The 23406-nt window shown below is 46.6% G+C and overlaps 1 protein-coding gene across 2 annotated transcripts in view; it reads right to left on the reverse strand.

Annotated features, from left to right (window-relative positions):
• Nucleotides 1-23406, reverse strand: part of LOC141258843 (cytochrome P450 2K1-like) — a 129645-nt gene that overhangs the window by 17276 nt on the left and 88963 nt on the right. For both annotated transcript variants that reach the window (XM_073674014.1, XM_073674013.1), the window contains exons 8-9: nt 7995-8179; nt 3896-4037 (exon numbers count right to left, since the gene is read on the reverse strand). In XM_073674014.1, the coding sequence (XP_073530115.1) occupies nt 3896-4037; nt 7995-8179 (327 nt within the window). The remainder of the gene's footprint in view (nt 1-3895; nt 4038-7994; nt 8180-23406) is intronic.

The following is a 23406-nucleotide window of genomic DNA, read 5'->3' on the forward strand; positions in this document are numbered from 1 at the left end:
AATGACAGCCGGGTTAGATATGGTTTCCCTCTATGCCAGTCCTTTCACCGAGCTAAAGAATATGGCTGTGGTGAAATACAACTCCCACTGAGAAGCTGTTTCAGATTAAAAAACTTTGTGCCCACCAGAGCATTTGATTCTGAGGGCTAAAACTTTTCTCTCCCGCTCAAGAGCCCCATAGCAGCTGCAACGTTAGCGCTATCATGAACTCTCCTGAGGTAAAAGCCAAGGCACACCAGAGGATTCTCTGGTGGGACCGTCCAACTCTGTCAAGAAGCAGTCCTGGCTAAGAAAAGTGTGTGGAAAGGTTCCCAGACACTCTATGGCTGCTTTTTTACTGAGGAAGAAACACGCAAACACGGGGAGAACATACAAAGTCCTTGTAGATGTTGTCCTTGCTGGGATTTGAACCCAGGCTCCCAGCGCTGTTCACCCTCTAATATCTAACAGGCTGGAGAAACCTGCACTTACTGCCACTCTATCTTCAGCTCCTTTGTGAGAAAATGTATTTGAGCAGCCACTCAGTCTACCAAATAAAATTCCTGAGAAGGAAATTGGGGATGGCTTCGCTAGTGCTACTGGGGGCAGTGCTAATACCATGGCGTTGTACCATAGTTTGCTGGAAATATTCCAGGCTGGTAGGAAGCATGTAAATTCCCAAAGAAAAGTACCAGCAGTAATGTTCAGAGACCCATGCTTGTAGAAGACGGAGACAACACCGGGAGAAATAGTGACGGCTGGGGACCGAGCATGGACACGAGGCATGTGGTTTTGAAAAGCTTCCGCCTCCACGAGCCTAAAAGGCAGTACTTCAACAGAAAGCAGCTTTACAGGACTTCCTGTGAGAAATGACACGCAGGGTAGATAGGATTTCCCTATATGCCAGTCCTTTCACCGAGCTAAATACAACTGTCAGCAAAAAAAGTTGTGGACTGGCACATTACTGCCCCTGGCCACATTCACCTGTCTAGGTGTTTGTGGTTAGGCGGTCCTTCCCAGTAAGTGCACTGAGGAGGGCACAGGTAATGTTGTGGGACCCGTGCTTGTGGAAGGCGGAGGCAATACCGGGAAATATAGTGGCGGCTGGGGACCGAGTATGGACACTCGGCCGCCGTCAAAATTAGGTTGTTAAAAGCTTCCGCCTCCACGAGCTTAAAAGGCCATATTTCAAGTGCAAAAAGCTGCACAGAAATCTGGCAGTTTAGTATTGCGGCCTGTGGGTGGGTGGCTGGCTGCTTACTTGCACTTGCATTCCAAGCAACATAAAACTAAGCAGATGGTGGCCTCTATCATCATCATGGCCTCACCTAGGCACTATGAACTCTCCTGAAGGAGAAGCCAGGTCCCGCCGGAGGAGTCTCTGGTTCTCTGGTGGGCCCATCCAACCCTGCCGAAAAGCTGCCCTGGCTAAGAAAAGTGTGGGGAAAGGTTCCCGGACACTGTATGGCTGCTTTTTTAATGTGGATCAGCCATGCTTATGCATGTTATTTCTCAAACCGCATTAAATATCAGGCCATTGTCCAACTCTGTATTCAAGAAATTAAATGCACAAAGAAAGATGTGAGTGTGTCAAAGCACCACCGACAATGGCGAGTTGATGTTGGACGGGCTGCCATTGCTTCTGCAACAAGCTGCATTACAGGACTTCCTGTGAGAAATGACATGCAGGGTAGATAGGGTTTCCCTCTATGCCAGTCCTTTCACCAAGCTAAATACAACTGTCAGCAAAAAAAGTTGTGGACTGGCTCCGTACCCTCCCTGGCCACATTCACCTGTCCACGTGTTTGTGTTTAGGCGGTCCTTCCCAGTAAGTGCACTGGGGAGGGCACGGGTAATGTTGTGGGACCCAAGCTTGTGGAAGGCGGAGGCGATACCGGGAAATATAGTGGGGGTTGGGGACCGAGTATGGACACCCGGCCGCCGCCAGCATGAGGTTGTGAAAAGCTTCCGCCTCCACGAGCTTAAAAGGCCACATTTCAAGTGCAAAAAGCTGCCCAGAAATCTGACAGTATAGTATTGCAGCCTTTGGATGGGTGGGTGGGTGGCTGGCTGCCTCCATACTTGCTCTTGCATTCCAAGGAATGGGATAGGGACAACTGAACCCTGCAATGGGACAAGGACGTGGACGGTGATTGTTGCAAGTCTGCAACGACAGGTGCATGGCGGGAGGCATCTTCGCATGCACCAAGGATCACTTATGATGGGCACACTTTTAGCAAGTGACCTGGGAGTCAGAGATGCTTCCAGAGGTCTTCCCCATGCTGTTCCCATGTCTTTTCAGCACTGTATGCATGTGTCTGATGATGTGTCACAAACCACATGGCCAGATAAGGTTGTAAAATGTTAAAATTACATTTCCCAGTGAATGCATTTGTCTTGGTTGAAAGTAATGCAAAAGTGCAAAAACGCATCAAAAACACTACGTGTGAACATAGCCCAAGGTGTGGAGGAGAATTTTTGTTTTTGGTTATTTATTTTGCTTTATATACATTGTACATGTCATGGAAAGGATGTTCTTTAACACATATCCCAGGAAAATCCATTTTGGTTTAGTTTTTGTATGTTTTCTTGTGAGTCCGTAAAAGTGGCGTAATACCTCTGACAACGTTGTTGACAGAAGTGACCTGGGAGTCAGAAATGCTTCCATGGGTCTTCCCCATGCCGTCCCCATGTCATTTGAGCACTGTTCCCATCGATTTGGGCAATATTTAGACCGCCGGGAAGAGCCGCCTGAAAAATGGTCAAGTTTCCCATAGACTTACATTGGGCTCGTTGCTCGGGTTGAGCACCTGAGTATTCCAATTTGCTCGACCCGAGCATCGAGTACCCGAGCATTTTAGTGCTCGCTCATCACTAAACATTAGGTCATCAAAGGAGGCAGAGGGAGAAAGCTCTGTCTGTCACCTCATCATTTCCATTTCACATATAAGCAGTGCATGCATACATGTTAACCCCTTGAGGATGCAGCTATTTTGGGCCTTACGGTCACATTATATTTTTTTCTCCATTGTTTTTTTTATTACTATAATCTAAGACTCACAACTGTTTACTTTTTCAATTGAAGTGACCAAATGAGAGCTTGTTTTTAGAGAAATGAAAGTGCAACTAATTTCTCAAAATAATGTGTTGAACATATATGATTTTGAATGGGGAAGTGGGAAAACAAATCAAAAAACAGTTGTTCTGCAATTTGGAGGGTTTATTTTTGTATTACACATTATGTTCATGGTGCTGTGCCTACCAGTACACAAGCCAGAATAATCCTCTAGCAAAAATTGGGAACCATGAATTTATTAGACGCAATCATTGCCTTTTTTTGTTGTTTGCACTCAATTCATTATTCTATTTGTGACTTTGTTTAAGTCTATTTTTTTTTTTGTTTTATTTGTTTTTCTGTTTTGTTGGCGGAGTACATTTATGTTTTTGCCTTTTTTTCATCACAACTTTTTAAAAAGTATCAAAGCTTGACGCAACTTCACTCCAGTCCTCACCACCCTCTTATGTAAATTTTGAGTGCACCAAAAATTTGGCACAATTTTTCCAACTTTTGGCTTTAAGTGTGACTTTTTGCGCCAAAAGTTGCAAAAACAGTTAAAAGCAGTAAAAAAATTTTTTGGGAGTTTGCACCAAATTAATGAATCGCGTGCACCATTTTGAAATATTTGGAGACAGAAACGCCAACTAATACCACAAGACAAAAAAGGAAAGTGACTTGATGGATCTGGGCCATAATCTGTAAATTCTCTAAATATTTAGACCTTATTGAAGCAGGGCTAGCCGTGTCAATAAAGGATGTTACCTTAACTTAGTACCAGAAGGGAAAGTTATAATAGAAGTACAACTTAGCAATATACACATTATACATCCATGTATGCACTAAAGCTTCTTAGCTTACCTGCTGAAAATGGTAAAAATGCTTCTTTCTTCATAAAATTCCCTTTGGAGTCAAGGAAATGCCCCGGATAAAACTCATTTGGTTTCTCAAAGTGGGCCTCATCTCGAAGCACGGAAGTCAATAGGGGCATAACGTATGTGCCCTGTAAAAAGAAGACGCATCAAGATTATAACCTGCAAATATACTAAACACTGATATCTAGAGTTGAGCAAAAAAAGATTCACAGGACGCAGTGATTCAGTGGCTAAGTACCTGGACCAGTTCTAGTTGAAAGTTCTAACTCAGCACTTGGATCTCACTAACTCTGAGTGGAACCTGCTGCAGGAGATTGTTTTGATAAGCAGAGCACTTAGAGGAGTCAGGAGTAGAGATGAGCGGTGTTAAACTAGAACTGTTCGCCAATCTCAAATTCAAACTGTTTTGGGCGGTGTTCGAGTCGTTCGACGAACGCGAACGATTTGCAAAAAATTCGGCTGTTCGAGGTTATGTTCGATAACTGTTCGTGCACCAAAAGCGTGTCCTGCATGTCTGACGTTATTTAGAGCACCAATCATGCAGGGATTGTCTGCCACTCACTGTAATGCCACAGCCATGGTGGTTGTTGCATTACAGTTGTTGCCCAAATCGATGGGAACAGTGCTCACAGTGAAACATGAAAAGCCGGCAAATCAGCAGCGGCATACACCGGTACCCGACAAATTAGAACCGAAAGAATAGAGTATCACACATAGATTAGATAGATAGAAACATGTCAGTCATATATATAAGAAGTACAGTGACAGTGTTGGTTACTGTACTTGTCATTTAGTGTAAAGGATTTATTTAAAAAAATTTTAGTGTTTTCATGCACCGTCTCTTTAAAAAAGCCGGCCGGCAATTCAGCATCGGTACCCGACAATTTATAACAGAAAGAATAGAGCATCACACATAGATTAGATAGATAGAAACATGTCAGTCACATTTATAAGAAGTACAGTGATAGTGTTAAAATAAAGGATTTATTAAAAAAAAAATTGGCGTGGGGTTCCCCGTAATTTTAGTCTCTAGCGGAGGTTAAGCAGACGGCTGGGGCCCTCCCAGGCTAGAAACATCAGCCGTTAGCCACCCCAATTCTGGCACTTAGCCTCGCTCTTCCCACTGCCCTGTAGCGGTGGCAGTGGGGTAATAGGGTTGGGGTTGATGTCAGCTTATAATGCCAGCTGACATCAAGCCCAGGTTAGTAATGGAGAGGCGTGCTTGCGCTCCTCAGTGTCTGGCTGTGATGGCATCCAGATGAGCCAAGTTCATGTCCAATGAACTCAACTCACCTCATGCATGTGTCACGGGTGTGTCGCCACGAAGATCGTCACGATTACACAGCCTGACTTCTCGCAGCTGACTTTTTGGTGCTTTGTGTTTTTCGGCAGTGAGGGAGTTAATTCTCTCTCTCTCTGTGCTAGACGAGGTCCAGCCTCGCCCAGCTGCAATCAATGCTGCTGTAGTGAGACTCCTTCAAATGCCTGCTGGTCTGTTAGGGAAGTGTCGGTGAAAGCATTTCATGCAGACTAACAGAGCGGATCGTGGTATTTGGAATTTCAGAGATAAGTGTATTCGGAGAGTTTTTTCCCTTCCTCGCTTTATCATTTATCTCCTTTCCCGTTGGTGTTCCCTCTGTTGTAGTTGTGTAGTTTTTGTATGCAAGGTGGTTTTGGTTTTTCCCTTGTACTGTCTTGTTTGTCTAAGTACTGTGTGTGGGCATATTATTACTTGTCCCCTTTTGTTGTGATCGGGGTCCTTCTCAGGACTAGATTACTTAGGTGCAGGGATCCTCAGGAGGTAGGGGTTACGCTGGCGGCCTGGACCTCTGTACCTTTAACAGTACCTCCAGGTTGAGGGATTAGTCAGGGCCCCATCTTAGGGTCAGCTTAGGCCCCCTACCTCCAGTATACAGAGACAGCGTGACAGCATGTCACTGACAGCTTGGGAGAATTCTCAGCGCTTGAGCAGGAGAATTCTCCCACGCTAGGATGGCACTGAGATGAAAGGCTGGATCACAGCTGAGTGCTGCCATCCAGCATGCCATCATACATAGACACTGCAGAGCGCAGGCATGCTTGCGCTCTGCAGTTTCTCTGAAGGATGGCATGCTGGATGGCAGCGCTCAGCTGTGATCCAGGCTGTCAACTCAATGCCATCCCAGCGTGGGAGAATTCTCCTGCTCAAGCACTGAGCGCTGAGACTTTTCCCACGCTGTCAGTGACGTGCATGAGGTGAGCCGAGTTCATTGGACATGAGCTTACCTCATGCACGTCACTGACAGCATGGGAAAATTCTCCTGCACTCACCGCATGCGCAGGAAAATTTTCCCACGCTGTCAGTGACGTGAATGAGGTGAGCTGAGTTCATTGGACATGAACTTGGCTCATCTGGATGCCATGACAGCCAGACACTGAGGAGCGCAAGCATGCCTGCGCTTCTCAGTGTCTTCGGCATGGCAAGCTGGATGGCAGCGTTCTACTGCGGTCCAGCCTGTCATGTGAATGTAGCAGAGCTGAAGCTGTCGTGGGAACCATGGAAAGGTAAGGATGATGTTGCTTTATTATTTTACTTTTAATGCAGGAGATCGTTAGCTTCAGCTGGAATGGGCGTGATGGTATGTATGGTTTAATTTAGAACAATAAAGAATTGTGTCTTTATTTCAATTAAAGGACATTATTCTGGGTGTTTGTGTTTTTTTGTAACTTTGACTATGGGGTTAGTAATGGGGGTGTCTTATAGACGCCTCTCCATTACTAACCTGGGCTTGATGTCAGCTGGCATTATAAGCTGACATCAACCCCAACCCTATTACCCCACTGCCACCGCTACAGGGCAGTGGGAAGAGCGAGGCTAAGTGCCAGAATTGGCGCATCCTATGGATGCGCCATTTCTGGGGCGGCTAACGGCTGGTGGTTCTAGCCTGGGAGGGGGCCAATATTCATGGCACCCTTCCTGGGCTATTAATATCAGCCCCCTGCTGTCTGCCTAGCCTTTGCTAGCTATTAAAATAGGGGGGACCCCACGTCATTTTTTTGGGGGTCTCCCATTTTAATAGCTAGTAAAGGCTAAGTATTCAGCTGGGGGCTGATATTAGTAGCCTGGAAAGCTCCGTGGGTATTACCCCCCTTCCCAGGCTTCAAACATCTGCCCCAGCCGTCTGCTTAACCTCCGCTAGAGACTAAAATTACGGGGAACCCTATGCCAATTTTTTTTTACAAATCCTTTATTTTAACACTAAATGACAAGTACAGTAATCAACACTATCACTGTACTTCTTATATATGTGACTGACATGTTTCTATGTATCTAATCTATGTGTGATGCTCTATTCTTTCTGTTATAAATTGTCGGGTACCGATGCTGAATTGCCGGCTGGCTTTTTTAAAGAGATGGTGCATGAAAACACTAATATTTTTTGTAATAAATCCTTTAACACTAAATGACAAGTACAGTAACCCACACTGTCACTGTACTTCTTATATATGTGACTGACATGTTTCTATCTATCTAATCTATGTGTGATGCTCTATTCCTTCTTGTCTAAATTGTCGGGTACCGGTGTATGCTGCTGCTGAATTGCCGGCCGGCTTTTTTAATGAGAGTGTCTTCTGAGCAGTTTTTCAGCTTTTGGACACGTTTGAAGGTGTTTTCTATGTGTTTCTATGTGTTTTTGTTTGCCTGCCATTGGTTTTAACAGTGTTCGACGGTGTTCTAAGTTGTTCGACGAACAGTTCCTCGAACATCCCGTTGTTCGACGAACCGAACCGAACCCGAACACTATGGGGGTGTCTCAACACTAGTCAGGAGCTGACTGGTCACTGCCATTATCTGTACTCCAAATGAGTACGTTCTGATATGGAGGCAACTTAAGCCAGGCAAATAGCTTGGGGAAAAGCAGAGGTTCGAAAGTCATAAATGATTTTTTTTTTTTACAGAAATAAAGACAAAACTCCTCATAAAGGATTTTAAAAGTTTCCATTCTGGACAATTTTTAAAAAAAGTTAAGTTACCCTTTATCAGACTATTTTTTAATCAATAATTTGAAATACAACTTATAAGTAGTTAAACATAGTTGACATACTTTTGGTATAAAATACCCTTTGAATGTGACATCCTGGGCAGTGGCATGGGGGAGATTAGTTGGAATGATGTTGGAAAATCTTTGCACCTCATGGATGACGGCATCTGTATAGGGCATTAACTTCCGGTGCTCCGATTGAGGTTCAGATGACCCAATAACTTTTTCTATTTCAGTTTGTACATTTTCTGGTAAAATAAAGTCCAATTATTTATTTTATAAATTCACACTAGAGTTTTAATAATGCTAATTTTTAACATTATATCTAGAAATGAGTGAATCTATTGAAATACAAATTTATTACCACACAAATTTTTTTTACCAGGATATATTATGATTACCCAGTAAAACATGAAGTACCAAAAATAATTTAAAAATAAATATTTTATTTAGACATGTTAAAATCCAAAATAGAACCATAAAAGAGAAAGGTACCAAACATGAGGAGGCAGGAGAAACAACACTGAAATCTTTGGGAAAACTTGAGTAGTCTTATGATAATTAGATTATGCTGTGGATGAAGCACTCATCACAAATAAAAGGAATATAGTGGTGTTATATATAGCAGCGTGGAGTGTCAGAAAGAGTTAATTCATAATGCCACACATTGGATCGAATCCACAGGGCAGCAGCGCTGTAGCATACTAGTGCTCTCGTGCACATAAGTGCATAGACCAGCACTATTCATTCATAGCATGACCAGCACCTGCGGCCGAAGTGATCGAACCAGTGCATATAAATAAACAAAGATCTCCCGCTGTCACTAACACCTAACACTAAATGGGTACGTTCAATACACAGGCATATCAAAACAATAAGGTATAAGGTACTTGTTCCATACCAATGTAGATGCTCCTGCTTCCTGCCCCTGCCCCCCCTTCCTGGGGCAGGAAGCAGGAGCATCTACATTGGTATGGAACAAGTACCTTATACCTTATTGTTTTGATATGCCTGTGTATTGAACGTACCCATTTAGTGTTAGGTGTTAGTGACAGCGGGAGATCTTTGTTTATTTATATGCACTGGTTCGATCACTTCGGCCGCAGGTGCTGGTCATGCTATGAATGAATAGTGCTGGTCTATGCACTTATGTGCACGAGAGCACTAGTATGCTACAGCGCTGCTGCCCTGTGGATTCGATCCAATGTGTGGCATTATGAATTAACTCTTTCTGACACTCCACGCTGCTATATATAACACCACTATATTCCTTTTATTTGTGATGAGTGCTTCATCCACAGCATAATCTAATTATCATAAGACTACTCAAGTTTTCCCAAAGATTTCAGTGTTGTTTCTCCTGCCTCCTCATGTTTGGTACCTTTCTCTTTTATGGTTCTATTTTGGATTTTAACATGTCTAAATAAAATATTTATTTTTAAATTATTTTTGGTACTTCATGTTTTACTGGGTAATCATAATATATCCTGGTAAAAAATTTTTGTGTGGTAATAATTGATTGTTCGGAAGTACTATTAGCTTAATTTGGACACTTTTTGTGAAATTTGAAATACAAATTTGTCAGACTTTTTCCATGAGATTCGAGTCTTTGAAAATCAAAAGTACTTCAAATCCTCTAATTGCACTGAAAAACCATGTATGACACTATTCTCTTTTTCTCACATAATCTTCTTCTTCCCTGCTGTGCTGTCACACATTCGATCTGTACAGTTTCTTCAGCGACTTACAGCTTTCTCTACCTATCCCTATGGCTAAGCTGTGAGAGGTGACGTCCTACCACTATTTAGATTCACAAGGAAATGGTTATCCAGATTCACTAGGAAATGTCCGCTGTATTCCCTGTCTCTGCTTTCATACAGGCTATGATAGTCAATCTTAGTTGGTTGTGTTATACATTAGATGTGATAGCTGTAAGGAATTTTGGGAAGCCCACTTTGATTCACACTACAGCCAATGATTGGCCACATATTGACAGATATAGCATAGACGTACAGTACAGACCAAAAGTTTGGACACACCTTCTCATTTAAAGATTTTTCTGTATTTTCATGACTATGAAAATTGTACATTTACACTGAAGGCATCAAAACTATGCATTGACACATGTGGAATTATATACTTAACAAAAAAGTGTGAAACAACTGAAAATTTGTCTTATATTCTCAGTTCTTCAAAGTAGCCACCTTTTGCTTTGATGACTGCTTTGCACACTCTTAGCATTTTCTTGATGAGCTTCTAGAGGTAGTCACCGGAAATGGTTTTCACTTCGCAGGTGTGCCCTGTCAGGTTTAATAAGTGGAATTTTTTGCCTTATAAATGGGGTTGGGACCATCATTTCTGTTGTGCAGAAGTCTGGTGGATACACAGCTGATAGTCCTACTGAATAGACTGTTAGAATTTGTATTATGGCAATAAAAACAGCTAAGTAAAGAAAAACGAGTGGCCATCATTACTTTAAGAAATGAAGGTTAGTCAGTCCGAAAAATTGGGAAAACTTTGAAAGTGTCACCAAGTGCAGTTGCAAAAACCATCAAGCGCTACAAAGAAACTGGCTCACATGAGGACCGCCCCAGGAAATGAAGACCAAGAGTCACCTCTGCTTCTGAGGATAAATTTATCCGAGACACCAGCCTCAGAAATCGCAAGTTAACAGTAGCTCAGATTAGAGACCAGGTCAATGCCACACAGAGTTCTAGCAGCAGACACATCTCTTCAACAACTGTTAAGAGGAGACTTTGTGCAGCAGGCCTTCATGGTAAAATAGCTGCTAGGAAATCACTGCTAAAGACAGGCAACAAGCAGAAGAGACTTGTTTGGGCTAAAGAACAAAAGGAATGGACATTAAACCAGTGGAAATCTGTGCTTTGGTCTGATGAGTCCAAATTTGAGATCTTTGGTTCCAACCACCGTGTCTTTGTGTGATGCAGAAAAGGTGAATGGATGGACTCAACATGCCTGGTTCCCACCGTGAAGCATGGAGGAGGATGTGTGATGGTGTGGGGGTGCATTGCTGGTGACACTGTTGGGGATTTAATCAAAATTGAAGGCATACTGAACCAGCATGGCTACCACAGCATCTTGCAGCGGCATGCTATTCCATCCGGTTTGCGTTTAGTTGGACCATCATTTATTTTTCAACAGGACAATGACCCCAAACACACCTCCAGGCTGTGTAAGGGCTATTTGACCAACAAGGAGAGTGATGAGGTGCTACGCCAGATGACCTGGCCTCCACAGTCACCAGACCTGAACCCAATCGAGATGGTTTGGGGTCAGCTGGACTGCAGAGTGAAGGCAAAAGTGGCAACAAGTGCTAAGCATCTCTGGGAACTCCTTCAAGATTGTTGGATGACCATTTCCGGTGACTACCTCTTGAAGCTCATCAAGAAAATGCCAAGAGTGTGCAAAGCAGTCATCAAAGCAAAAGGTGGCTACTTTGAAGAACCTAGAATATAAGACATATTTTCAGTTGTTTCACCCTTTTTTGTTAAGTATATAATTCCACATGTGTTAATTCATAGTTTTGATGCCTTCAGTGTGAATGTACAATTTTGATAGTCATGAAAATACAGAAAAATCTTTAAATGTGAAGGTGTGTCCAAACTTTTGGTCTGTACTGTATTATTATTGTTATTTAGTGTTAGAACCCCATTGATTCCATTTTGCAGTACATGAGAATGGGTTATATTCAAGATACAAACACATGTCAGGGTAAAAAAGAATGTATATATATTTTCTCTACTTTTATACTTTTATACGCTTTGCTTATGTACTCACCACCATTTTGTGTCTTATAACAATAAGCTTTCCTTGCTACGTATTACTCAAATCGAAACTTAAACTAAGACAGTTCCAGTGTTGCCAAGACTTATTTCAGAGAAACGAAACAAGATTATAAGCTGACGGCTGCAATATCTGCCCAGAGACTGAGATAAGGAGATGTGGACCAATCAGGAGTGGTCAGACACTGGACTTTCATGGCTTACCCCGCTCCGGACAACCTCTTTCCCCTCCCATTATGTAGTGTATTTAGGTTTGTGTATGTAAAAAATAAACACAGAACATTGCTGAGAACGTTGTCTGTAGTAGTCTTTTGAGCGTGCTCTGAGTTTGAACCAGCTTGTTGTCTGACTCATTCTTTGAATGGTTGACCCATGCTCATAGCCTTAATTTGGAGTGACTGGAGGACGAGTGGAATGTCATCACGACCCCCACAAATGGCGCCCAACGTGGGGCGTGGCTAGCGGTACGCCTCCCTCCCGGACCCATATTGCTGATTTCCCTGGTGGTGACCGCGGTGGCTGAATTTGAGGCCTGATCAACCTCCATCGAACACGGTAAGTTGAGATGTATTTTATATGTCTCACTTGCCTGTGTGTCAGCCGCAGCGGTTCCTGTTGGGTTGTCAGGTTGGATCTGGGTGGGTGACCGGTCGAGTGGTGAGACCTCAGGCGTCCCGCACCACGTCCTGAACCAGCAAGTGTTAAAACGAGTGACGTCGCATGCCTGCGCGTGCTCGTGTGAACACCATCTCCTCCTCCTCCGGTCACTGAACTCTCTTTAGATAGCTGCCTCCCGTAACTGATAGTCGAGGTTTCAAAGCATTCCTGAATTGTAGTGTAAGGGAGAAAGAATCTGTGACGAATTGAGGTGTACTCTTCGTCTTATACAGAGAAACCTCATAAGGAGGTGTTCTGCTGTCAGAATCTGTGACGAATTGAGGTGTACTCTTCGTCTTATACAGAGAAACCTCATAAGGAGGTGTTCTGCTGTCAGGATCTGTGACGAATTGAGGTGTACTCTTCGTCTTATACAGAGAAACCTCATAAGGAGGGGTTCTGCTGTCAGGATCTGTGACGAATTGAGGTGTACTCTTCGTCTTATACAGAGAAACCTCATAAGGAGGGGTTCTGCTGTCAGGATCTGTGACGAATTGAGGTGTACTCTTCGTCTTATACAGAGAAACCTCATAAGGAGGGGTTCTGCTGTCAATCAGGGTGCCGTGGTGAGTCGTACTGTAAAGTCGCCATTCAAGGTTAGGAAAAAGGGATAGATGAGGGGTCTCTCTGTCTTATCAGTGTATTGAGGAGTACTCTACACTGACGGGTGGCGACCTGTAGACTGCACCAGTGATCTGAGTCACGACAGATCATTGCATTCTATAAGAAAATGTTGCGTATATTCAAATTTGAAAGATCTCGTAAGTTGCGGAATGCTGCTGTGGGAGTTAAGCCAATTAGTGGAGTTACGGGAAGGCAAGAAGGCAAGAAGAATGTTAGGAATTTGTATAACATGATAAGCTTATCCAGTACAGGCAGGCTTTAACTTTCAGTGTAGAAAGAATGTGTTACACAGAAATTGGGAAAGCTGGGTGAGGACTTCTGCACCAGGCTCAAGCACATCTTAGAGTAGCGAGTGATTTGAAGTCTGAAGGCTGGAAAGAAGTAGATGGTGTGGGGGGGACAGAGAATGCCGAGCCTTTGTTCGGATACATGAAAGCTGCAGACTGTGATTTGTTATGTGCCCCCAAAATGGCCGTTGCACCTTTGATGCCTGTCACTACACCGAGCCCTCAGCCACCGCCCTATAATGGTGCCAACAACAAATTACCGGAGGGGTGGACGTGTCAGGTGTGTGGAGAGCAAAACCCACCCTGGGCGGAGTTCTGCTGTGTCTCTGGGGCGGGCCGCCCATGGCACGATGCCCAGCCTGCCTCCAAGAACACTCCCACTCCACCTCCTCCCTCCAACGGCCATCTTACTACACCTTTTCCTGTCTCCAAGAACATTCCCACTCCCACTCTAACTCCTCCCTCCCACGGCCATCTTGCTACACCTCTTACTTGTTGTGGGAGGCCCGGAAAGCCCCAATCCGGCCTATATCCACTACTAGATCCGTCCGGTGCATATCACCAGCCACCAGCACAGGTGGAAAAGCCTGCAGTCCCAGAGCACCCATCTGAAACTAATGTGACACCCTCTGCTCCAGTCCACGATGCTGAGACGCTTCCCCTGTTTCCTATGGGAGTCACCCACAACCCTGGGGATATCCTCCTCAACTCCCCAGAATTTCAGGCCAGACTGCTCTCCCTCCGCCAACATACTGTTACTCAAGACGATACGGAGCCAGATGAGGGATGGACTCAAGATACTCCAGCCCCCCCTCCTTTACCCCATACGTCTCCTATGGCATCCTCCACCCCACATCCATTACCCGTACTCCGGCCCTTGCTCCAAGCAACTGCTGAAAGAACACCACCCCCCAGCCTCTCAGAAGTTTGGGACCCCTGCCGCTCCCGTAATCTAGTAGACCCATCAGGACGCCCTGTCACTCTGTCAATAGGCTATGGTGACATCCTTACACATCGGGTGGGGGCCATAGTCAACCCTGCAAACACCTGTATGAGCCATGTTGGAGGATTGGTTCGCAAAATTTCCCTTGCTGCTGGTTCTACTCTGGCTGCAGAATGCCAGGCTCACTTAGCCGAAAACGGAGAGCTTTCACAAGGCCAGACCTTAGTCACCCGTGCGGGTAGACTGCCCGCTGATGTCATCATACATGCAGTGGGTCCTATTTATGACTCCCGGAACCCTGAAGAGTCACGTTCCACTCTCGCATCTACCATCCGTTCAGTACTCCTTCATGCAGGAAAATTGAGTCATCAGGATATGCCCAGACGCACTTTAGCGATACCACTCATATCTTCTGGAATTTTCGGCTACCCACTCGGGCCGTGCATGAAGGAACACGTACTGGCCCTCAAGGAAGGCATAGAGACCCTCCCTCATGGATTGGACTCGATACACATTGTCTGTGTCCGTAGTCCAGCAGTTCATGTTGCTATGCCTTTGGCCCTTGAGCTACTAGTGGCAACCTCCTCCCCGACACCGATTCCCAATGCGGTTCTGTTGCCTGAAGAATCCTCCCTAGCGGCCACCCCAAACACCACCAAGGAACAAGCGACGCTGCCCGGTCCTCAACAAGTTCCTGGACCTTTAGGGATGATTAAATATCAACCCTTTACCCCAGTACAAGTAGACACTCTGGTCTCAAAGCTTCCTGATCCTGATAAATCTCCCATGCAGTATGCTAGACGCTTGGACACAACCAGAGCCATTTATGGTGCAACCTGGTCTGATTTGGCAGGTATCACATCTGTGAAGGCCAAGGAATATTTCTTGCCTACTATCGAAAAGGCCATGGATTCCACAAAAGCAGGATATCTTAGTACGTATGAATCCGGCCTAGAATACATGAAACAGTTAAAGGCCTGGGCTCAGGATCGCTTGTCAGATCAAGCTGGGTCTGTACAAGATGTTCAACAAGACCCTGATGAATCTGTGGAAAGATATGCTGCAAGACTCAGCATGCATTTTGAGGATCTCGGATACAGTCCTCACGTCAAGACGCAGGCTGCCCTGTTGGTTCAGGCCCTAGTAGATGGCCTACAAGACGCTTTCAGAGATGAAGTCCTGAGAGTACGGCCCGAGATTCGTTCTTCTTCTTTCAACGACGCGGTGGACATCGTTAAAGCTTTCCAAAAATCAATGCTAAAAATGAAAAAGGATACTAAGCCAAAGAAGAAAACCGTTCCTGCCATGGTATATCAAGCTCAAGAAAGCTACCCACCCCCTGGCAACCAACATGGAATCAAGTGGGTAATGGTTAAAGGCACAGGTGATAATACTCCTCCCACATATAGAAAACAAGACAGAAGAGATGACAATGGACCATCTAGAAACAGAAGACAATCTCGTGATTCTGAAGGACGAATGTTGTGTTGGGAGTGTGGTAGCCTTGACCACATCCTCAGAGACTGTCCAACCCGCAGACAGTACCATGACCGGTCGTTCCGTGACGGTCCACACAACCATGGACCTTCCCGTGCCATGCCAATGACGGCTCGGTCAACCAGTGTCCACTTTCCCGGCTACGCATCTCACGGCCGCCTGTGGGACTGTCACTTTACAGGTGGACCATCAACCACTGGAGTTCCTGGTGGACACTGGGGCGGCCACATCTGTCATTTCCTCTGCACAGCTCCCTCCTTCTGTATCCCTATCACCGGATACCCTCACCTGTGTTGGGGTGGAAGGCCAACATATTCCTCTCCACTCACAGTCCCTGTGTCTGCAGGACCGTTCACCGGAGTACTCACAAGATTCTTGGTCTCTAAAACTTGCCCTGTCAACCTGTTGGGAGCCGATCTCTTAGAGCGGATGAAGGCAACAATTACCTTCGGAAACCATGGTATGGAGCTTCTTTTGCGGGACCTTCATTCCGAACAAGGGACTGAAGACCGCTGTGTTCTTAAAGCCTTCCCTCTCATGATGATGACCATACAACCTCCCACTCTTCTTGATACCTCACAGTTCCCTCACTTTCTGTGGTCCAGTGGGCCAGATGACGTCGGCCTCCTGCAGGTTCCCCCGGTCCGAGTACACCTCAAGCCTGGACACAGGTACCCACGGTTGCCACAATACCCCCTCAAGGCTGCACAAGAACAAAGCTTGGGTACCCAAATCGCTTCCCTCCTGGCATCAGGAGTCCTTGTCAGATGTGTATCTCCATGCAATACACCCCTCTTTCCTGTAAAAAAGAAAACCGTTCCGGGAGAGCCTCCAAGATACCAGTTGGTTCAGGATCTCAGAGCCGTCAATGCAGCTACCATTTTAGAAACTCCAGTGGTACCTAACCCAAACACCCTCTTGTCTCAGCTGCCTCCAACGGCCACTTTGTTTACGGTGTTAGATCTGGCCAACGCCTTCTTCAGTATACCCTTACATGAAGATTCGTGGTTTCTTTCTGCCTTCACATTTCAAGGAGCACAGCTTACATGGACCAGGACTCCGCAAAGAGCCCAGAACTCTCCTAACCAATTGATGATCTTTTACTCTGTGGCACTGAAGAAAATTTGCCAGAGATGTCAGCATCCCTTCTCTGGTTTCTTCACTCAGCTAACTGTAAAGTCTCGAAAGGCAAAGTCCAATGGTGTCTGCCCAAGGTCATTTTCCTCGGACATTGTATATCACAAGGTGCTAGACATCTGACTGAAGAAAGAAAACAAGCCATCATGGATATCACCTTCCCAACCACCTATTCCGCTATGCAGACTTTCCTTGGCCTCATCACTTACTGCAGGCAATGGATCCCTGATGCCTCAAAGCTCATGCAACCTCTGTACGACTGTCTCAAGAATGAAGGCTCAGTTTGGCTTCATGCTGAAGATCCACGTGTTTCTCATCAACACAGACTATGTTTTGACCGCCTTAAACAGGCTGTTGTCTCTGCCCCGGCCTTGGGCTTACCAGACTATACTCAGCCATTTCACCTTTTTGTCTCGGAATCGGAAGGTCATGCCTCTGGAGTTCTAGCACAACGCTATGATCTTAAGTATCGGCCTTTGGGCTACTACTCAGCCCGCCTGGACCCTGTCGCCCGAACTACCCCCACGTGCCTTAAGGCGGTCCACGCTGCTCACATCCTCCTTGACAAGTCAGCTGATATCGTCCTTGGACATGATCTAGTTATACAGGCAGGCCATGATCTCTCAGCTGTTCTGCAACAAACATCTCCGAAACATCTAACCAACCAAAGACACCTGCGGCTGCAGTGTTCTCTATTGTTGCCCTCCAATATAACATTTACCAGATGTCTGACTATCAATCCTGCCACTTTGCTTCCACCTTCTAGGGGGGAAGGTGAAGAGGGTGAAGGTCCGTTGGTGGAACCTCATGATTGTATAAAAATTTTGCAGGAAGAGACTTCTGCTCCAGAGAATATGGTGGCAAATCCGCTCGCAGACCCTCAAGGGAAGTTCCACACGGGATATGCTGTCACAACGGACCTAACAGTCCTCAAGGCTGAAGCTCTACCACCATACATGTCTGCACAAGAAGCTGAACTTGTGGCTCTCACAGAGGCCTGCCACCTTGCAGCAGGAACAACGGCGAATATATATACCGATTCCAGGTATGGACAGGGAATTTGCAATGATTTTGGACTCTTGTGGAAGTCTAGAGGATTCATCACAGCTGCAGGTACACCAGTAAAACATGCCTCATGGATTAAGGCCCTAATGGAGGCCCTGGAACTACCCATTCAGGTTGCTGTTATCAAGGTCAAGGCTCATGGAAGACTAGATTCCAGGGAAGCCAGGGGCAACCACCTGGCTGACCAAGCAGCCAAGACTGCAGCAGTGGAGAATGTGTCATCAAAGTGGCAGGAAAAGGAAGAAGGGATGGGGGAAACCCTGCAAACCGTAGCTGTGGCACTCACTAGAGCAAGAGCCAAAGAACAGCCGGCGGAAGACCATACAAGTCCAGCGGAGACACGAGTGGAATTCAGGGGGGTCAGGATGCCTGAAGAAAAATTGTGTGAGGAACAAAGGAAGACCCCCACTGAAGAAGTCAAGCAATGGAAAGCGGCAGGAGCCGTGCTGGCAGGTCGCAAAGATTCAAAGGTCAACTCGACTCTTTACCAAGTGGATGGGAAGCCTTGCTTGCCTAGACGCATGTACTCAGCTGTGGCAGCATGGGCTCACGGGCCTACACACAGAGGAAAGAATCAAGTCTTGGCATGTATCAAGAAACTGTACTTTGCACCCGGAATCTCTTCCACTGTGACTGCGTACTCAAAATCCTGCTCTGTCTGCGCTACCTGCAACCCAACGTGTACGGCACGGGTCCCTCTCCAACACCTGGCTAAACCAGACTACCCTTGGCAGAGAATACAAGTCGACCATATCCAAATGCCTAAAGCAGGAAAATAGGAGTACGTTTTGGTAGCCGTGGATATGTTCTCAGCCTGGCCCGAGGCATACCCGGTTTTCAACATGACTGCTAAAGTCACAGCCAAGAAACTGATCACCGAAATTGCCTGCAGATTTGGAGTTCCCCAAGTCATAGAATCGGATCAAGGACCAGCTTTCACAGCAAATATCTACGAAGAACTCTGGAACATGTTGGGAACAGATTTGGGCCTCCACACTCCATACCATCCTGCCAGTTCAGGCAAAGTGGAGAGAATGAATTCCACACTCAAGACCCAGCTCTTGAAAATGACCTAAGATCATCCCCTCCCCTGGCCCGACCTACTCCCCATAGTATTGTATCATATCACACACACTCCTCAGGCCAAACATGGGCTGACTCCCTATAAAATTTTGTTTGGGACCCCACCCAAGATAGGAGAGATTAGGCCCCAAGAGTTGTCTGAAACACATGATAGAGTGGTAAAATTTGTGATTGCCTTGTCTAGAGAATTGACTAACACCCGCTCTCCAGTATCTGCTTCTCTCCCAGAATCTACAGGTGATGCAGTACATGATTTCATCCCAGGCGATCTAGTGTATGTGAAGAAGTTTGTCCGGAAAGACTGCCTCCAGCCGCAGTTCGAGGGACCGTACACTGTGCTTCTCACCACCCCGACGGCTCTGAAGCTTGAGGGCAAGAGCACCTGTATTCATGCCTCCCACTGCAAGAGAGACAGAACGAGTCTATAAAAGATGACTACCTTCTTCTATATCCTTTCCATATGCTTACTGTCTGTCCCAGGGTGGACAGCTACCACACAGGGGTAGATACCTTCTTCTTCTCAGGTTGGTTGGGAGGGCTCAAGGGATTCCTCCAACAAGTTTGTCTAGTAATGGGAGGTCTACTAGTATTGGGCCTGGTGGTCCTATGCTGCATAGTCCCCTTATACAGGAAAGCTATAACCAATGTTGTCCCAACCTCCGGGACCTTTCTGAATCAAGAAACCACATCTCTGTTACATGATGATACCAGTAAGGAAGATATGGAGAAATACACTCCTTTGAACAAGCCTGACCAGACCCCCCATGACAGAGTCCAACTGAAAGATTTAGTTTAGGATCAGTTGGGAGAACTCCATGTGTCATTTAGGGTAGGGCTCAATTGTTCGGGGGCGCCCCATAAGGGGGCAGCTTCTAAGATGATTGGGTGAAGAAATCCACCTCCCCTCTCCCCACACATGGACAGTCTCAAAGGCCCCGAAGCAAGGGAAAGCTTAGTGTTTAGGGGGGAATGTCAGGGTAAAAAATAATGTATATATATTTTCTCTACTTTTATACTTTTATACGCTTTGCTTATGTACTAACCACCATTTTGTGTCTTATAACAATAAGCTTTCCTTGCTACGTATTACTCAAATCGAAACTTAAACTAAGACAGTTCCAGTGTTGCCAAGACTTATTTCAGAGAAACGAAACAAGATTATAAGCTGACGGCTGCAATATCTGCCCAGAGACTGAGATAAGGAGATGTGGACCAATCAGGAGTGGTCAGACACTGGACTTTCATGGCTTACCCCGCTCCGGACAACCTCTTTCCCCTCCCATTATGTAGTGTATTTAGGTTTGTGCATGTAAAAAATAAACACAGAACATTGCTGAGAACGTTGTCTGTAGTAGTCTTTTGAGCGTGCTCTGAGTTTGAACCAGCTTGTTGTCTGACTCATTCTTTGAATGGTTGACCCATGCTCATAGCCTTAATTTGGAGTGACTGGAGGACGAGTGGAATGTCATCACGACCCCCACACACGACCCCCCGCGACCAATCACCGATTTGGGCGCCAAATTTAAATATCGGCCGCGACCAATCAGCACAGCGGTGTTTAAATGTGGAGCCAAGATCGGTGATTGGTCGCGGCCGATATTTAAATTTGGGGCCCAAATCGGTGATTGGTCGCGGTCAGCGTTCGCGACTAATTAGCACAATAGTGTTTAACTTTGGCGCCAAGATCAGTGATTGGTCGCGGGCCAAGACAGCGACCAATCACTGATTTGTGCGGCAGATTTAAATTCGGGCCGTGACCAATTGGATGTCAGCGCCGCTCCCCGGTCCTCCCTTCACACCCTAGCCGCATGGATGTCAGATACTTCCGCTCCTAGAACCCGGGACATGAGCGAGGGCTCGGAGTAGAAGTATCCCCCACCGCAGTGCCGCTCCCCGGTCCTCCCTTCACACCCTAGCCGCTGATGTCCCCACAGTATCCGCATGGTGTTACAAAGGTCCGGACATTTGTGTTAAAAATCGCTGATTGGTCGCTGGCGCTGCCCGCGACCAATAACCGATTTGGGCGCCAAATTTAAATATCGGCCGCGACCAATCAGCACAGCGGAGTTTAAATGTGGAGCCAAGATCGGTGATTGGTCGCGGCCGATATTTAAATTTGGCGCCCAAATCGGTGATTCGTCGCGGGCAGCGCCAGCGACCAATCAGCGATTTTTAACACAAATCTCCGGACCTTTGTAACACCATGCGGATACTGTGGGGACATCAGCGGCTAGGGTGTGAAGGGAGGACCGGGGAGCGGCGCTGCGGGTCAGGATACTTCTGCTGCGAGCGCCCGCTCATGTCCCGGGTTCTCGCAGCAGAAGTATCCGCACAGGCAGCGGCGCTGACATCCATGTGGCTTGGGTGTGAAGGGAGGACCGGGGAGCGGCGCTGACATCCAATTGGTGCGGCCGCTATTTAAAAGTGCCGCACAAATCGGTGATTGGTCGCTGTCTTGGCCAGCGACCAATCACGGATCTTGCCGCAAAAGTTAAACACTACGGTGATGATTGGTCGCGGACGCTGCCCACGACCAATCACCGATTTGGGTGCCACATTCAAATATCGGCCACGACCAATCACCGATCTTGGCTCCACATTTAAACACCGCTGTGCGGATTGGTCGCGGACGCTATTTAAATTTGGCGCCAAAATCGGTGATTGGTCGTGCCCAGCGTCGGCGACCAATTAGCACAGCGGTGTTTAAATGTGGAGCCAAGATCGGTGATTGGTCGCGGCTGATATTTAAATTTGGCGCCCAAATCGGTGATTGGTCGCGGGCAGCGCCAGCGACCAATCAGCGATTTTTAACACAAATGTCTGGACCTTTGTAACACCATGTGGATACTGTGGGGACATCAGCGGCTAGGGTGTGAAGGGAAGACCGGGGAGCGGCGCTGCGGGTCGGGATACTTCTCCTGCGAGCAGTCGCTCATGTCCCGGGTTCTCGCAGTGGAAGTAGCCGCACAGGCAGCGGCGCTCCCCGGTCCTCACTAATACGATTCCGCTCCCCGCTCCTCACCAATACGATTCGCTGATTGGTCGCGCTCTCCGCACGCGACCAATCAGTGATCTTGGCGCCACATTTAAACACTGCTGTGCTAATTGGTCGCGGACGCCAGCCGCGACCAATCAGCGAGCTTGGCGCCAAATTTAAACAACGCTCTGCTGATTGGTCGCAGATGCCAGACGCGTCCAATCAGCGAGATTGGCGCCAAATTTAAACAACGCTCTGCTGATTGATCTCTGCCAGCGACTGCGATCAATCAGCAGTATTGGCGCAAAATTTAAACAACGCTCTGCTGATTGGTCACGGCCGTCAGCCGCGACTAATCAACGATTTTGGCGCCAAATTTAAACACCGCTCTGCTGATTGGTGGCGGCCACCATCCGCGACCAATCAGCGAGATTGGCGCCAAACTTAAACAACGCTCTGCTGATTGGTCGAGGCCGGCGACCGCGACCAATCAGCAGAGCGATGCAGAGCGGGGTTTAAATTTGGCCCCAAAGTCGCTGATTAGTCGAATCTGACGGCCGCGACCAATCAGCAGAGAGTTGTTTAAATTTTGCGCCAAAAACGCTGATTGGTCGCGGCCGGCGGCCCTGACCAATCAGCGATTTTGGCGCCAAATTTAAACACCGCTCTGCTGATTGGTCGCGGCCATCGACCAATCAGCGATTTTGGTGGCAAATTTATACCCCGCTCTGTATCGCTCTGCTGATTGGTCGCGGTCGGCGGCCGCGACCAATCAGCAGTATTGGCGCCAAATTTAAACACCGCTCTGCTGATTGGTCGCGACTCATCAGCGATTTTGGTGCCACATTTAAAACACGCTCTCCAGTCCTCACTAACACGGTTCGCAGATTGGTCGCGGCCGCTGCCCGCGACCAATCACCGATATTGCCGCCAAATTTAAACACCGCTTTGCTCATTGGTCGCGGTTGCCAAACGCGACCAATCAGCGATTTGGGCGCCAAATTTATACGCCGCTCTCCTAATTGCGCCCCGTCGGCCGCATACCTATTCTAGAATACCCGATGCGTTTGAATCGGGCCACCATCTAGTAGAAAGATAATCGTGAAACGAGCAGTTTTAACAATGCTTGTTCTCAATTATCTTACAGTGTAAAAGCCCCTTAAAGAAGTGACTGTCTAAATTGCCTTCAGGGTCTTCAGCACAAACTCCGAAGGAATCTCTATAGACATTTATACGGTAATTTATTTATGCGCTTATATACCGCCATCATTTTCCACAGCACCGTGCAAACATAATCACCACTGTCTCCACTGGGACTCACAAACTAAATTCCCAATCATTAGGTCTTTGGAGTGTGGTAGGAAACCCGGAGGCAACACAGGCAAACATGGGGAGAACATAC

Source organism: Phyllobates terribilis, unplaced genomic scaffold (genome assembly GCF_046119375.1).
Source record: "Phyllobates terribilis strain yellow unplaced genomic scaffold, ASM4611937v1 Scaffold_3__8_contigs__length_932513732, whole genome shotgun sequence".
Taxonomy (NCBI): domain Eukaryota; kingdom Metazoa; phylum Chordata; class Amphibia; order Anura; family Dendrobatidae; genus Phyllobates; species Phyllobates terribilis.